We start from the raw sequence: 14,452 nt of genomic DNA, 5'->3' as shown, positions 1-14,452 counted from the left end.
GGTTCCCTACATCTGCTAAAAACATTTACCTGGAGTAGGTTCCATTAAGCTTAATATGACTTACTTCTGAATAGCTATTTATAGGAGTTTGCTGTGAGAACCATTTAATTAAACAGAGAGCAATAGATAAGTCAGGATACAATTATTTTCATAAAAATGAAGACTAAAGAAAATTATACAAATAAGAATATTGTAATCACATTTTCTTTTCTAAATTGAATGGTCCATTAGCTTGTTTCATGAGCACAGCCAATCACAGCTCATGACAGCATGGCTGTAAAGATAATCTGCTGGATATAGGGATGAGGTTGCCAAGGTTGCAAAAGGCAGCCACCAGTAGCTTTTGTCTTATGGTTAGAAATGGACACAGAATCTTAACAGCATTGATCTAGAAGATAACATCCCAATTCAACCCGAGAAAAGGTATACAGCTTGTTTTCAGCTTAGTTAATCAAGGAAGAGAACTTGGCCACCACCTGCTGTCAGTACCACTTTCTTCAAGGCCAGGATAAGGGGAAGCACCTTAACCTTTTTGGGTCCCACCCTTGCCAAAAATGCCATGAGATTCTTTAGGTTCTGATCATTATTAGGTTCCATGATAGAGTGTGTTCAAAGTTGGGCCAATACTTTGCCAAGGAAAAGGCCTGACTTTGCTTTCTTATTTTTCCAAAATTACTTATGGATCTTGGAAGCTCTTGTTTGTGAAGGGATGAAGCAAAAAAGCAAGGGAGATAGTCCACCAAGTGGTGGAAGCAAGACATGCAGAGTCTCCAAACCCAGCATGCCACATTTGCATGTTGGAGAGAGCGGCACTCTACGTTTTATTATATAACTACTGGAATAAATTAACAAGCAGAAGGGTGCCTGGGACACTTGTGCTTCGTGGTCAGCTAGCTCCTTGTCATTCAGCAAGAGTGCTGGTTTGCCCTGACCATTCGTGGTCTCTGGAGAGCAGCAGTCACAGAACAGTTAAGGAAATGGGTGGCTCTTTGTGGAGGAAAGAAGATGGAAGAGCTGAACTGATTCCTGTAGAATGTTTCAATTAGGAGATTGCTAAACTTCATGGGCAGAGACACTAGTGGCTGAAATACACCTAGGAGAGGAAGCTAAGAACTATTGACTTTTTTTAGTAATTCCTATTGGCTTGATGCTTTAGAGCCGCAGATACCATCTTCTACTGCCATCTGTTGGAGATTCCTCTTGCAACATGCTCCCATTGCTGGTTGGAGTTCCTTATTGTGCCATTCTAAATTTCTGGATCTAGAAGAACCATTGGTTGCATTCTCAAACTGACTGTGTGGCCTAAAGGCACAGACTTCATTTGGCATAGCTGGACCTTGGGAGAAGGTGGAACATCTTAGACTGAAGTTTATTCGCATACTGCTCCTTTTATTGTTATTCTCTTCTTGATCCACTGTTCTTAGTTGAATACATATAATTGCTTGCACATACCTTAGGAGTGCATGCGTATTATGAGAAGGCTGCTACGTAAACATCTAAATTGGAGTCCCAAGTTCCCTGGGTGTGGGGCTTGAGCTTCAATTTAATAGAAGAATCTCCCCTAGAGTGCTTACCCAAGAGTTACATTTGAGTCCTTGCACTTCTCTAGCTTCTGTGAATAGAATATTAAGAGAATTTTCTCTTTCCTCTTCTTTCTTTTCTGTCTGTGTTCATACAAAGTGTCTGAAACACTCTTGTTTCTGCCTAGTTCCTACAAGTCTAACATTCTTCAAATTCACCTGTCCTCTGGGGTTAGTTCTTGATCTGCCGCTGGAATCTGAAAGGTGATCCCCACCCCCCGTGAGTTCAGTAGAATCAGAGAACTAGTGCCAACTACTGGAGGTGCTCTGGGTGCACTTCTTCCATCTGACCTCCCTGGGAGAAGTTGAACTCCAGGTTACTACCCTCATCAAACAATATTAGCTGGGTATAGGGACAAGAACTTAGGCCTGTAAACCCCTGTGCACAAGTAGACTGACAGCCCAGCATCTTCAATAGAGGCCATTTCTACAAATGCTTAAAAATCCCCCCCCCCATTTTCTTAAGCTGCAATCCTGTACACACTTACCTGGAAGTAAATCCTATTGAACTCAATAGAACTTAATAGAAGTCCATATTTTTATTGATATTGTGAGAGGTTAGGGATTCCCAAGCTTGGTTGGTTGTGTTCAATTGATTGTGGTGTGGCTTATTTGTGTGAGGGACGTGGGCTAGTTTGTTGGGTCAGGTTAGCCATAGGCATACAACAAAAGAACAATACCCCCATCTCTCTTCTACCCTCCCCTTTCCCCCAACTGTAAGATGTCTATGGCAAAAGTGTCTCTCTCCAAACGTAAATGAACTGTGAAGAAGACTATGAATTGAAAGTGGAGACAATAGGTGTACTGTTCCCTGTTTATCTGTTTGCTTTGTAACACAAAAATACCCAATAAAAACTAATTAAAAATAGATGTCCATAGAAGTCTATGGGCAGTTAACCTGTTTGCTATGGACTGTTAACCTGTTTGCACAGGCAACCTGTTTGCTAAGCTGTTGTTGTTGTTAAGTCTAGATATCAACCTCAGGACGTTTATAATCAACCTCAGGACAGTTATAATGTTTATAAGCAGTTGATGAATATTATGCCTGAAACATTTGGTGGGGATATAACAATTAATATTCTGGAAGAGCATTCTGTTTAAGACTTCACCTATTTTCAAACCTAGAAAAACAGCTCCTTTTGAAATTCCTCAGCTGACACACCACGTCTCTGATGTGTTACACCCTGTCACATCGCATTACATCTCACAGAGTAAACAGAAGAAAGGTTATAAACTTAATGTGCATACCAGCTGCTAACAAGTACATGTTTTTGCCAAATTCTATCTAAATGAATGCACTCAGGAGTGACAATACAGAGGATCAGATAACCTATGGCTGAAATTTTCCACACGCTTGTGAGCAAGCCCCATTTCTCTCACAAGTGAAACATAATAGTAATAAATATTTACATACTATCCTTAATGTAAGAGACTTTAAAAATCATGTTGTTCTTGCTGTAAAATGTACACTAAAGGGAACATTATGTTGCCAATAATGACAAAACATTTTTTGTTTTTGTCCTGACTGGCTTTATCACAAATAGCCAAAAAATCACTCTGTGGGCAACTCTTTAAAAGGATACAGCAGAAGGCGAAGAACTGTTTGAGGAAGCATTTTGTTATTGGCTTGCGCCAGCACTGGTAATGACACATCTACCTGCGGAGATGATTCATGTTCCTAGTGGGATTATGCTGTCGCAGGTGTCTGTTGCTAATCAGAACATTGTTTTACAGGTTTTTTCTATTGGTAGTATTTATGCCTTATTGGGGTCTGCACTGATCAGTACCTGGATGTTTATTTTGGCAGATATATAGCCAAGAGAATACAAATTAAGACACAGTGGTTGTGGGCACCCAAACATTAAAATATGGATGTGTGTGGCTGCCACCACAATGTGTCCCGTTATATGACCCATCTCTTGCTCCCTCTCTGAATATTGCAAGTGTAGTCAACATGATGGGTGTGTGCCTGCTTCCAGACTGAGGATTCTTAGGACCGGACATTTGTCATTCTCCTGCTGTAAGCTACATAACTTTAATACCACCCTTCATCCGAAGATATCAGGGTAGTTCACAAGATAAAAATACAAGATAAAAGCACAAAATAAATAGTGAAAACACATTTAAAAGGTCATAGAATATTAATCAGCCAAAGTCACATTTTTGCCTGGCACCTGAAGATGTATAATGAAGGCACCAGTCAAGTGTTCGACAAATGGGGAGCCACTGCAGAAAGGCCCTTTCTCGTGTTGCCCCCCTCCGGGCCTCTTGTGGAAAAGGCACACAAAGAAGGGCCTCAGATGATGATTGCAGTCTAGACTGGCTTATATGGGAGAGGCGGTCCTTGAGGTATTGCTGTCTTGAGCCATTTAAGGTTTCATAGGTCAAAACTGGGACTTTGAATTGGGCCTGGAAGCTGATTGGTAGCCAGTGCAGTCAGACCAGGATTGGTGTAATATGCCAAATAGTCTATTCACAGAAGCTAGAGAAGCGCAAGGACTCAAATGTAACCCTTGGGTAAGCTCTCTAGGGGAGATTCTTATATATGTAATATGCTCTGTCTTGCCCAGGTGAAATTTCTGAATTGTCTTCGGAAGCAGCCCTATTGCAGTAATCTAACTTAGAGGTTACCATTAAAACACCTCATTAAAACACCTAGTATGGGAATACTCTGGGTGTAGCTTGATTCAGAGTATTTAAATGGGATTCTACTGTAGGCAGTGTTATGATACAGAAGGTGGGGGGAGTAAATAGTGGTATTATTCTAACTTTCAAAATATAGTACTGTATGTACAGCCTAATGTAGCCTCTCTGGAGCTAAGCAGACCAGCTTCCTTTGATGTACTTATAATTATTAGGGGCTTAAGCTGCCTAGCAGTGGAATGTATAGATAAAAGCTGATGACATGACATAGTAAAGGCAAGCAGAGGTGGTGGAATTTAATGTTGTTGTGTTCTATGGTCAGACCTAGTCTGAAGCACAAAAAAATATGAAGCATGGGAGATATATTTTAAGAAGTTTAAAGGTTTGGTTATTTTGTTATATTTCTTTTACTATATGTAACCATGTCCTGATTCAATGGCCAATAGTTTGAAATGAGTGTAGCACACAATACCTTTTCGTCTGAGGTACTTTTTACTTTCAATTTTTACTTTCAACTTTTTATCCCAAGTGTTAAAAAAAATTAATATCAGCATATCATTATTATTATATAAATGATTTTTAACTTGAAAGTTGGGGCTGCTTCCTTAAATGGATTGCTTCCGTGCAGAAAACTGTGTGTGCAGTCTCTGACCTCTGACAGAAGTGGTAAAGTGGAGAAAAAGTAAAAGGGTAACACACACACATATACAAAAACTTTACAAGAAAGAATGTCTGGAATTCATAAAAATACGTATGGTTTAAACAAGCTCTATAAAGGACCTACAATCTCAGAAACATCAAATAACAGAAAAATAAAAACCATTCTGATTAGTTAAAACTGCGTCTGCATCTTTTGTGAGTCTGAAGTGAAATTTTTACCACAAGACTGTGCTGTGACATGACAAATATTTTTATTGTTGCAATATTTTTTCTAATACCTCTGAAAAATTAGTCAAAACGCACTGAGATATTTAACCACAAACAAAATTTCTATCTCCTAGAACATGTGGTGAATGTCCATGTGTTTATTTGCCATGCAGGGTACTTATGAATGAGTGAAGGAAGCATATATAATTTGCCTTACTTTAAACCCAAACCACTTTAGGGACCAGCCCAGAAATAAATTATACCCATGTGTCATTATTTATCCTGGCCCTAGTACATTTGAGGCTTGAATGAAGGTGGTAATCGGTACCTGTACATGTAACAGAGAAAATGGATGAAATCACACCCATAATGAACCATAAATTATGGAGGGAAGTTCAGACTTTACTCTCAAGTCTGAACTTCTCTCCATAACTAAGTCAGTGGAGTTAGTTGAGAACAATTTAATAAGCTGTCTTCATGTATGTAAGAAGACACTACTGGCAAACCAAGAACCACTTATGTGGTAATCTCACAGAAGTCTAGAGACTATTTTCTGAATATTCTGGAATTTTGTGCCCTGTTCATCAAGCTTCTGTGAGAAACCAACTCATAGTTTTGTTTTAAAAGCCTTTATGCTTGGCCAGTCAAAAATAGATTTAATGAACTTTGGCTATATGTAAATAAGTGAAACATGAAATAGTTTTAAGATTCCAAGCTTTACTCGTACTCTTGGTGGTTCCATATGCTTAACTGTAATTTACAACGCCCCCCCCCAACTAGGAAAATAAGCTTAAATATTGTTCATGTTAACTAATGGGCCATTGAGCAAACCAGCCATGTAGGGTTTTTCTGAACTATAAAATTGTCGTGTCACTTTAAAAAAAAGCTCAAAACCACCAAAATTTGTAAGTAAATTTCTTTTTAAAGGGATGGGGCTTCATAGTTTCCCTTTGAACCATATAGTATTTATCGGGCTGTCTTGTCACAACATGAATCCCTTTGGGGTGAAAGCAATTGTTTTGAAGGTTAAAATAAATTCATCTTGCTGTGACCTAATGCAATTTGTTGAAAGCTGGCCCTGGGAAACTTTCTGACATTTATTAGATAGGTTTTTCACTGGGTCTTCATAATGCAGTAATGCCTTAATGGGTGAGTTGCTCACTGCCACAAACCTTTATTAATTATGGCAATTCTTATGGCTAGTTTCCATTTGCAGCAGTTCCTCTGGTAGCTTGATTTATTATCTTGAAGTGGAAATAGCTACATGTTCTACTATTTGTGCTGTAGTGTGATTGTGTGAGAGGAATAGGACATGTAGCATCCTAGTTCAGGATGTTTCCTGAATAAGCCTCAGTCATGGGAAAAAGATTTGCTGGAGCAGACAACATTTCCTCTTTGCTGCCATTTGAGATTTGGTCTGTGTAGCACAGCTCTAGTAATCTGTTTTTATTTTTTGCTTTGAATTTCTTCCAATAACAATTCTGTTGTTAAGTTTTTCTTTTAAATAGTACCCCTCCTTTGATTTATAGAGGAGGAAGAGAAGCCACAACTGAATAATTTGTGAAGCAGCAGCAGCACCTGCTCATGTCAGTGCAACCATTATCTTTCCAAGAGCATCTGCTGCCAGACTGAGGAACAGACTGCGGCTTCTATACAGCTGCTCCAAGGATGCCTTGATGTGTGCTATCCTCTCTGAAATTAGGAGAAAGCAGAGAATAAACTGGTGCCTCTCCATTCTCCTTCAATCTCCATGATCTGGCGGATGGTGGGAGGAATCTGCTCCTTTGGGAATTTAATCATGTATGTAAAAGGAGGATTTAAATAGATGCATGTCTTCACCAGCAGAGTGAAGAACTTACTCAGACTACAGTACTATACCTAACTGACAGTAAGTTCCTTGAAAGTCAGTGGGAAATACTTCTGAATCAACATGCATAGAATTGGGTTGTAAGAGGTGATGTGGAAGACTGCCTTTGGCAATCAGCTTTTCCTTTGATTGTGGGAAAGTAATGTCCCAGTGCATTTGGTAAAAACAGAGATTTGCAGTTTTACACACCATCAAGACTGAGATGATTTTGGGTAGTACACGAAACTGAAGCCTCTGCTCATGTCCTTGCTAATTCTCCTCAACTTCTTAACAGTTTTTGATACCATCAACCATGGTATCTTTCTGGAGCTCCTGTGAGTTAGGGTTGGGTGGCACCACTTTGCAGTGGTTCCAGCCCTAATTGGATGGTCATTTTCCATTGTTTTGCCTCGGTAATGGACTGGATGAGAGCCAACAAACTGCAGCTCAATCCATAGAAGATTGAGGCACTGTTAGTGGGTGGTTCCCTAGACCAAATGGATGGGAGACTGCCTGCTCTTGATGGGGTTACACTCCCTCTGAAGGAGCAGGTACACACTTTGCGGGTACCTCTGGATCCACTGCTGTTGCTTGAGGCTCAAATGACCCCATGGCACTGAGTGCCTTCTATTAGCTTTGACTGGTGGCCCAGCTGCGCCCCTATCTGGACAGGGATAGCTTAACTTCTGTTGTCTAAGCTCTGCTAACCTCTAGGTGAGATTACTGCAATGTCTTGATTTGGGAGATATGGTACTGAATTCTTTCACAACCAAATAATCAAAACAGAGCATTAATTTTCCATATATGAAACTGAAGTAACATTTTGTGGCACAGGATTGTTGTGAGGATGGAGGGTTATCAGCTGCAATGCACACAAAATGCCATGAAAAACTTTTTACTTATGGTAATACTCAATGACCATCTGTCTTCAATTTGTTCAGGAACTGGGATGGATGAGGAACAGGACATTATACTTTCCCAGCATTAAAAGTGTTATTTTGATTTCATAATGCCACAAGATGCACTCACATGGGATTTCAAATACAGAAAGCCCTTAGAGACCATAGCCTCTTAAAAAGCTTTTATCGAATTAATCTCAACAATATTGGTTTGTATTGAGACACTAGCAGGAAAATCAGATGAACCTTTCTCTCTCTTTCTAAGCTCTCAGGTAAAAGTAACATTGCACTGATTTCCTGAAATTAAGAGAAACTACAGGATTCCCAAATAATTTCACTTCTATTTTTTACTGGGAATAAAATATTTAATTTATTTATTCAGATACATGGGAAATTATATCTTTATAAGTAGCTTAAACTAGAAATCTTGAGTTAATAAATATTTTTAACTGCAACCTTATCACTGAAATTTGTTCATCCTCTGCTAACTATTAATAGGTTGCAGTAATAACAGAATAACAGGGAGCTTTCTGCGTAGGCGCTGGGAGAGAGATGAGTCAGTTGGACTCTGGTTGCCAGAGAACCAGGTACAAGAGAAATGTTTTGAGTGAGGTAGCATTTATTAGTTCACTTTATGAGGCAGATGATGAAAGAGACAAATTAAGGTTATCATGTAATTTTCTGTATACTGAGCATTAGCATGCACACAAAGAGCTGAACAATGACACATTACCTTGACAACACATATATGCTAAATTAGCATTAAATAAATATGGCAATATAGCCATAATGTGCCATCGAGTTTAATGTGCCATCAAATCTAATGCGCACCTCAATTTTCAGAACCTTGAAACCAAAAAAGGATTTGCTAGCAAATGTGAATGTGCAATCGAATCTAATGCACACCTTAATTTTCGCAATGTAATTTGGCCAAAAAAGGTGAGCATTAGATTCAGGTAAATACAGTATTAAAATTGGTATGTGCTTCATTTACCATTTCCCCCCTAAATTGTCACAATCAAAATAATTCTGACTCATCCAGATATACACTTTTGTTTTAACCTCACATACACCCTTCTTCTTCTGTCCTATAAAAGGATAAAAGCAATGTTCATCTAACTTTTTGAGGAAATTCCTTACATTTACTGCAGAAAAAAAAGAATAAATTTAAAGCCAAGCTATTATTTTCCTCTGTTCTTCGGTTGGCTAAGCTCTGTCTGGAATCTTTTCCAATTTCCCTCCAACCTAGCCTTCTGTTCTATTTAACCAACATAGCATTCACAGTATCACACAGCAGACAGTAAAGACGGAAGATAAAAATAACTGTTACCTAGAATACAAAATATATACTAGCTTGCATATGTCTCTAAAATAAGTACTCAGAGGTGTGTTTTGGGCAAAATACAGAACAAAAATAGAAAGCTGGGCTTGAGTCGCAGTACAATATAGGTCCAATCTTGTGTGCCTGGGCTATATACTATATTCTGCTTAGAGGTGGATGTCCCATTGACCAACACAAGGGCTTTAGAACCAGATAATTTGCAAATTAGATTAATCTAATTGGTTCAATGAAGTGCACTTTCTGTGAAAACCTGTTCAAAGCAAGCATGACTCTAAGTCGAGATCTTAAATAAATATGAATTTCACAATCTAGCACTTTGTGTAACCTTTTTGTAATATGCAAATAGTGCCTTCTTGCTTTGTACAGAGTTCTAACTAATTTTGGCGCTTCTACAATGTCATCATTCATACTTTTGTATCTAAAAGCTGTTTCTGAACGATTACCTTTCTCTGTTCAGTGAAGATGCCATCATTGTTCTCTCACCCCAAAAACAATTCCAATTAACCAATAACCCTGCTACAAGCATAACATGACAGTGATACAAGAACAAGTATTGATTAAAACAAAAAAGCCATTTTTAAAAACAGCATTAATTCTTACCAACTCCAGTGGTTATTGATTCTGTGTCAATGTCGTTAGCTTTTTTCTTTGCCACTTCAGCTAGTGCCAATTCACCCTTATCTAGAGCAAAGTAATGGATGTCCTTTAGAAATAAAGCAAAATAAAAGATTAATCTAAAATGAATCTTGGACAAGTAACAAAGGAGAATTTGAAAGGAAAAAAGGCTTCTTTATTGCTTAGGTCAGAAATGCAGATGGAAGTGATGAGACTATATTTATAATTTTCTCTGTGTTACTCTTTTGAAATGCAGGTTTATTATCCTATTCATGCTCTATCCTCACAGTTAATAATGAATAAGGTGTTAACCATTAACCAGGAAGAATAGAGCTCTCAACCCGGCAGTATAAGCAAACCTTTAATAGGCACTTTAGGTTCTGATTTTGTATGGCAGAGCAAAGCGAAAGCTTGGCAGATCTCTGGTTAGAGGGATGATTGAAACCAAACTGCCAAGCACTTCATGGGACGCACTCCCAGCACTTCATGGGACGCCCTTCCCCAACCATCTCCAGACTTCATTTGCCTTCTGTTCTAGTTCCTTATTCACATACTGTTGTCCTTATATTATCTCTGAGTGTTTCCATTCTGGGTTTTGCCTTCTCCACTCTGAAAATGGGAGGAAGCAGTAGTCACTTTTTGGGCTAAATAAATATTAGGAACCTTGGTGGGCCAAATTTCACAGGTGGCTGATGCTGCCCACCTGTCAGTCACCTGATGCCACTAGGACGTCAGGTGATGCTGATCTTACCTTTGAAGCCCCAATCATTTTAGGAGTTTCATTGTGGAGCTGTTTGAAAAAGGGTTTTCAAACAGCCCCTTGCTGCTCTTTTGAAGCAGGGCAGGGGCCAGGTTTCTATGGGCCCTTCTGGCTGTTGCTACTTTTTCTTGCCAACAATTGCTTAAAAATTATGGGTCCTTTAAATCCTAGAGTATGTGTGTGGGAAAGAGCACACATGCAGCTGCTATAGTGCTGTACTGTGTTCCTCTGGTAAGAATGGCAGGAGGCAAAAAAACGGAGGGAAGGGCGACTGCACAAGCCTGGCTAAGCAGCTGACCACAGGGAGTATAAGGAACCTAAGCAATTGGAACAAGGGCTGTCAAAACATGTATGCTTGGAATAGCATAGTCCACCATATTAGCAACCCACTTTTACTGATTTACTGCTGGAATTATTGTTGAATGCTCTGCTGCTGCTGCATTGTTTGTATTTTGTACTAGGTATTCATTTACTGCTGTTTCTTCAGGCCTACGTGTAAGAGATAATGCAAACAATTCGGGACCAGTATGGAACTACTATTGGCAGGCAGAACGTTGGCATTAGCAAAGCTTCCGGAACAATTCACCCTTGGTTCAACACAATAAGATAGCCCCACAATTATTGTTAGTGGTTGTAGCAATGAGCTCATATATATTATATTCACTTGCTTTGATAGGTACTAATTGGCTTGCTTTGGTATTACTCTTATCTGTGGGCCTGGGGTGTTGGGCTCTCAGACCAGAAAGGGAAACTTTTGGTAAGGTTTGGGCATTTGCCACCTTCTGGGCAGGTGGAGCGATGGGACATCCTAGGCATTGTGATGTATGTTGTTTTGTGTATAAAGAATGTATAACCATTTGCTTGGGCGTGGACATGCCACATCCTTGTTATGGTGTCCATTCTGCATCTCTGCAAGAGAAGGCTAGGAAACCTGGCAGGCCTATTTGCTGTGAGCCTATTGTTGTTGTCGTTTAGTCGTGTCCGACTCTTCGTGACCCCCTGGACCAGAGCACGCCAGGCACTCCTGTCTTCCACTGCCTCCTGCAGTTGGGCCAAACTCACGCTGGTAGATTCGAGAACACTACCCAACCTTTCTTAATAAAGCACTAGAACTGATCCCTCTGGCATCTTTACCATCCTTCTTTGGTATTCCTGCACCCAACAACTCCCAGGAGCCCTCTGCTGGGACTGTGGTTCAGAACAAATGATCTTTTCCCTAGTAGCTTCAGTACAAGGGGCTAGCAGGAGTAGTTCTGGAACCTGCCCTGTTTAGGGGAACACAGTTTGTTCATCGTTGCATGACTTCACTGCCCTGTTCCTTTTGCTAATCTGTCCTTGTTTAAGGCAGGGGTAGCCAGTGTCATGCCCCATGAAGGCTGGGGCTGATGTGTGTTGCAATCCACAACATCTGGAGGGTGCCACATTAGCTATTCCTCAAATATGGCAACCGCTAATTCCCTTCTTGGTCTGGGAATAAAGTAAAGAGAAACAGCAGGTATTTACTTCTCAATGAAAAGCACACATTGCTGAAGGGAGTGTGGTGCTTGGAGCCTGTTTTAAAGTACCTTTTAATAGATGCAAATATACCCAAATTCTAAATGATGTTAAGGACATGCTGCATGGAAATATGTGGTTTTTTCCTAGTGGTCTTTGACCTGAAAGAGGAGTCCTTATGCTTTTGAATACCTAGTGCCTTGCTCCTTGGCTTCCCATTATTTTATGTGTGATAGGCAAACAAATGAAGCCAGTGGGGGGGGGGGGAGACACACAGAGAGAAAAATCCTGTCAGAATATATTACTAAGTCAAGTTATCTGAATTATATTTTATGTCATGGCTGTGTGTATTGTTAAAAAAAGAGAGGAAATATTCCTTTGCTTCCAATGTGTTATCTGCGAAGCCTCAATCAGTGGATTTGTTCCAGGTGGCAGGTAGTCTGGTTAATCCAGACTGTCTTCACTTGGCTGCTGATGCAAGTCCCTCCTGCTGTGAGAAAATTTCTGGTTTCTTTGCAGATAAAATCTATGAGATTTTGATTAAAATGTGTGTCTAGGCAAGGAAAGCAATGTCTAAAGGGAGAAATATTAGGGACTCATCTCTCAGATTGCTAGTCAGTATCCATTAAGTTGTGTTGCAGTGTGTGCTTTTGGACCTCCGTCTTGCCTTGCTTGAAATTATTTTGGGAGCAACATAGGCTTTTTTATCTATAAACTTTTCTGTTGCAGAAAGAGATGGTTCTTCTTTCTTTAGAAGGAAGCATGTGCTTCATTATAGTGCAAAGAGTCAAGTCCTTTTCTTGATGCTTAACAGTGCAATCATAACCATGTCTACTCAAAAGGAAGTTCTGTTGAAGTCAGTGGTGCTTACTCCTAGGTAAGTGGGGGTTAGGATTGCAGCCTAAGTTTAGCAAACTACAACTTAATAAATAATTGACAATTTGAAAAAGCAAACCAATTATACATGCTATTATATAATTTGCATTGAGACAATACAATTCTCTATGTGCCTTTACAACATTGTTTCTTTCCATAATTAGTAAAAACTATTTTCAAATTAATGCCCCTAGTCTTGGTTTTATGTTTACTTGCAAAAACCCCCCACAAAAAACTCACAGTCAAAAAGGAATAGAAATGTATTCTCTCTCTGCAAAGAACCCAACTATTCAAGAGACAGACCTGCTACAGTCTATATAATACTATATCATGATTTCAACTAAATGGGAAGGAGTATTACCTAAGTCTTGCATATTTATTCTTTAAATGGCAAGAGTAAGAATGATATTTGGAATGGAAGCCCTGGAACAAGAGATGCTCACCTGAAAAATGGGAAAGCAAAGCAAAAGGAGGATAGATCCAAATCATTCTCTGGGTGCAGCTGTAAATCTGCAGCACAGTATACAGAGAGTATAGTTCTGATCTTCTTCATGCTTTCTGTATGCTCTAGTCTGAAAAGTAAGCATGGTGACTGCATGCTTACTGACACTGGGATTAGGGAAGAATGGTGTATTCAGTTGGAATTCTATTTTGGAAAGTGGATCAGATCAGTTTGAGGCACTTCGAGAACACCTGTTTTAGGCACAGGTCTGAATCAGAACCTCTTTTTGGAAAGTCTGAAACTTCCAACTTTTACAATTGACTATAGTGGGGAAATCAACAAACATGTAACTTTTTAATCTTTTGATATAATTGAATGAAACATGCAGGAATATCAAACCTTGCTGAGTGGATGTAGCCTACAAAATTTCAGCAAATGGGTTTTGTGCAAGTTGTCTTTAAATTTTGAGGGGTGGGGAATTTTGAGCAGAAAGGAACTTTCTACAATGTTTTTTGTTTGGGGGCAGAACTGGATGACCTTATTAGTTGCCTCTTATTAGGGAATGAAGACTACTGTCTTTCAGATAGGTAGGTAGATGTGTGGGTGGAGTTGTTGGGAGTCTAATGTTTGGGAAATAGGATTGCTTGTCCCACCCATCTCTTTTATTTTTGGGGGGGGGACTTGTTAGAAAATTGCACTTATCACAGATTAAAAAATGCACAAACTGAACATTATAAAGCAGCTTTCTTTTCAAGTTTCCCTCCATTTGAGTTACTAGCAAGCTGTAACTGAAGCAGTCTGAAGAATTTTTAATAATTTCAACAAGCAAGACATTACAGTGCACAGGAAATGTTCATAAAAATTTATAAGTATCTGTGTAGTATTTTCGCTGCTAATTATAGCAGCTAATCTCTACTCAAGCATACACAGTCATAATTGGAATAAACTTGTAAAACTTGTTTTTATCCACCTAGGAAGTTACAAATCTGTAACAACGGAAAAATAAAGGGATAGTACCCTCCCTGAGTAATTGCTATGTGAATGTTACCTCTACATAGGAAGAAATGCAAACACATACAGGATTAGGG

The 14,452-nt window shown here is 39.3% G+C and overlaps 1 protein-coding gene across 5 annotated transcripts in view; it reads right to left on the bottom strand.

Annotated features, from left to right (window-relative positions):
• Window positions 1-14,452, bottom strand: part of WDPCP (WD repeat containing planar cell polarity effector) — a 201,504-nt gene that overhangs the window by 48,371 nt on the left and 138,681 nt on the right. For all 5 annotated transcript variants that reach the window (XM_080997392.1, XM_080997393.1, XM_080997391.1 and 2 more), the window contains exon 14: window positions 9,778-9,880. In XM_080997392.1, coding sequence (XP_080853518.1) covers window positions 9,778-9,880 — 103 coding nt within the window. The remainder of the gene's footprint in view (window positions 1-9,777; window positions 9,881-14,452) is intronic.

Source organism: Podarcis pityusensis, assembly GCF_964106645.2.
Source record: "Podarcis pityusensis genome assembly, chromosome: 3".
Taxonomy (NCBI): Eukaryota; Metazoa; Chordata; class Lepidosauria; order Squamata; family Lacertidae; genus Podarcis; species Podarcis pityusensis.
This window is presented reverse-complemented; position numbering and strand designations above follow the sequence as displayed.